Source organism: Tupaia chinensis, unplaced genomic scaffold (genome assembly GCF_000334495.1).
Source record: "Tupaia chinensis unplaced genomic scaffold, TupChi_1.0 Scaffold144899_1, whole genome shotgun sequence".
Lineage (NCBI taxonomy): Eukaryota > Metazoa > Chordata > Mammalia > Scandentia > Tupaiidae > Tupaia > Tupaia belangeri.
The window spans coordinates 1,630,218-1,630,467 of NW_006204759.1; the positions used below are offsets into that span (position 1 = coordinate 1,630,218).

Genomic DNA, 250 nt, shown 5'->3' on the forward strand with positions numbered 1-250 from the left:
CCCGGCGTGGGCAGCCGCTGCAGACCCCAGTGCAGCCCGCGGAACGCGGCGAAGGAAGCGCCGGTCACGACGAGCCGCGAGGGCGCCATGGTCCGGCCGGCGGGCGAGGTCCAGTTCGGTCCGTTTGGCCCCTACGTCCTCGATTCTGGCGCATTCCAGGCCCCCGGTGGGGACTGTGCACTCGCTTCCTCAGAGGACTGAATCCCCAGGCTCTCCCGCCCGCCCCGCCTTCAGAATCTGCTTTAACTTT

At 69.2% G+C, this 250-nt stretch overlaps 1 protein-coding gene across 1 annotated transcript in view; it reads right to left on the minus strand.

Moving 5' to 3' along the window:
• TLCD2 (TLC domain containing 2) overlaps positions 1–213 on the minus strand; it is a 6,079-nt gene extending 5,866 nt beyond the window's left edge. The window contains exon 1 of the mRNA XM_014583828.2: positions 25–213. Within this exon, the coding sequence (XP_014439314.1) occupies positions 25–89 (65 nt within the window). The 5' untranslated portion in view covers positions 90–213. The remainder of the gene's footprint in view (positions 1–24) is intronic.
• Between the last annotated feature and the right edge of the window lie 37 nt (positions 214–250).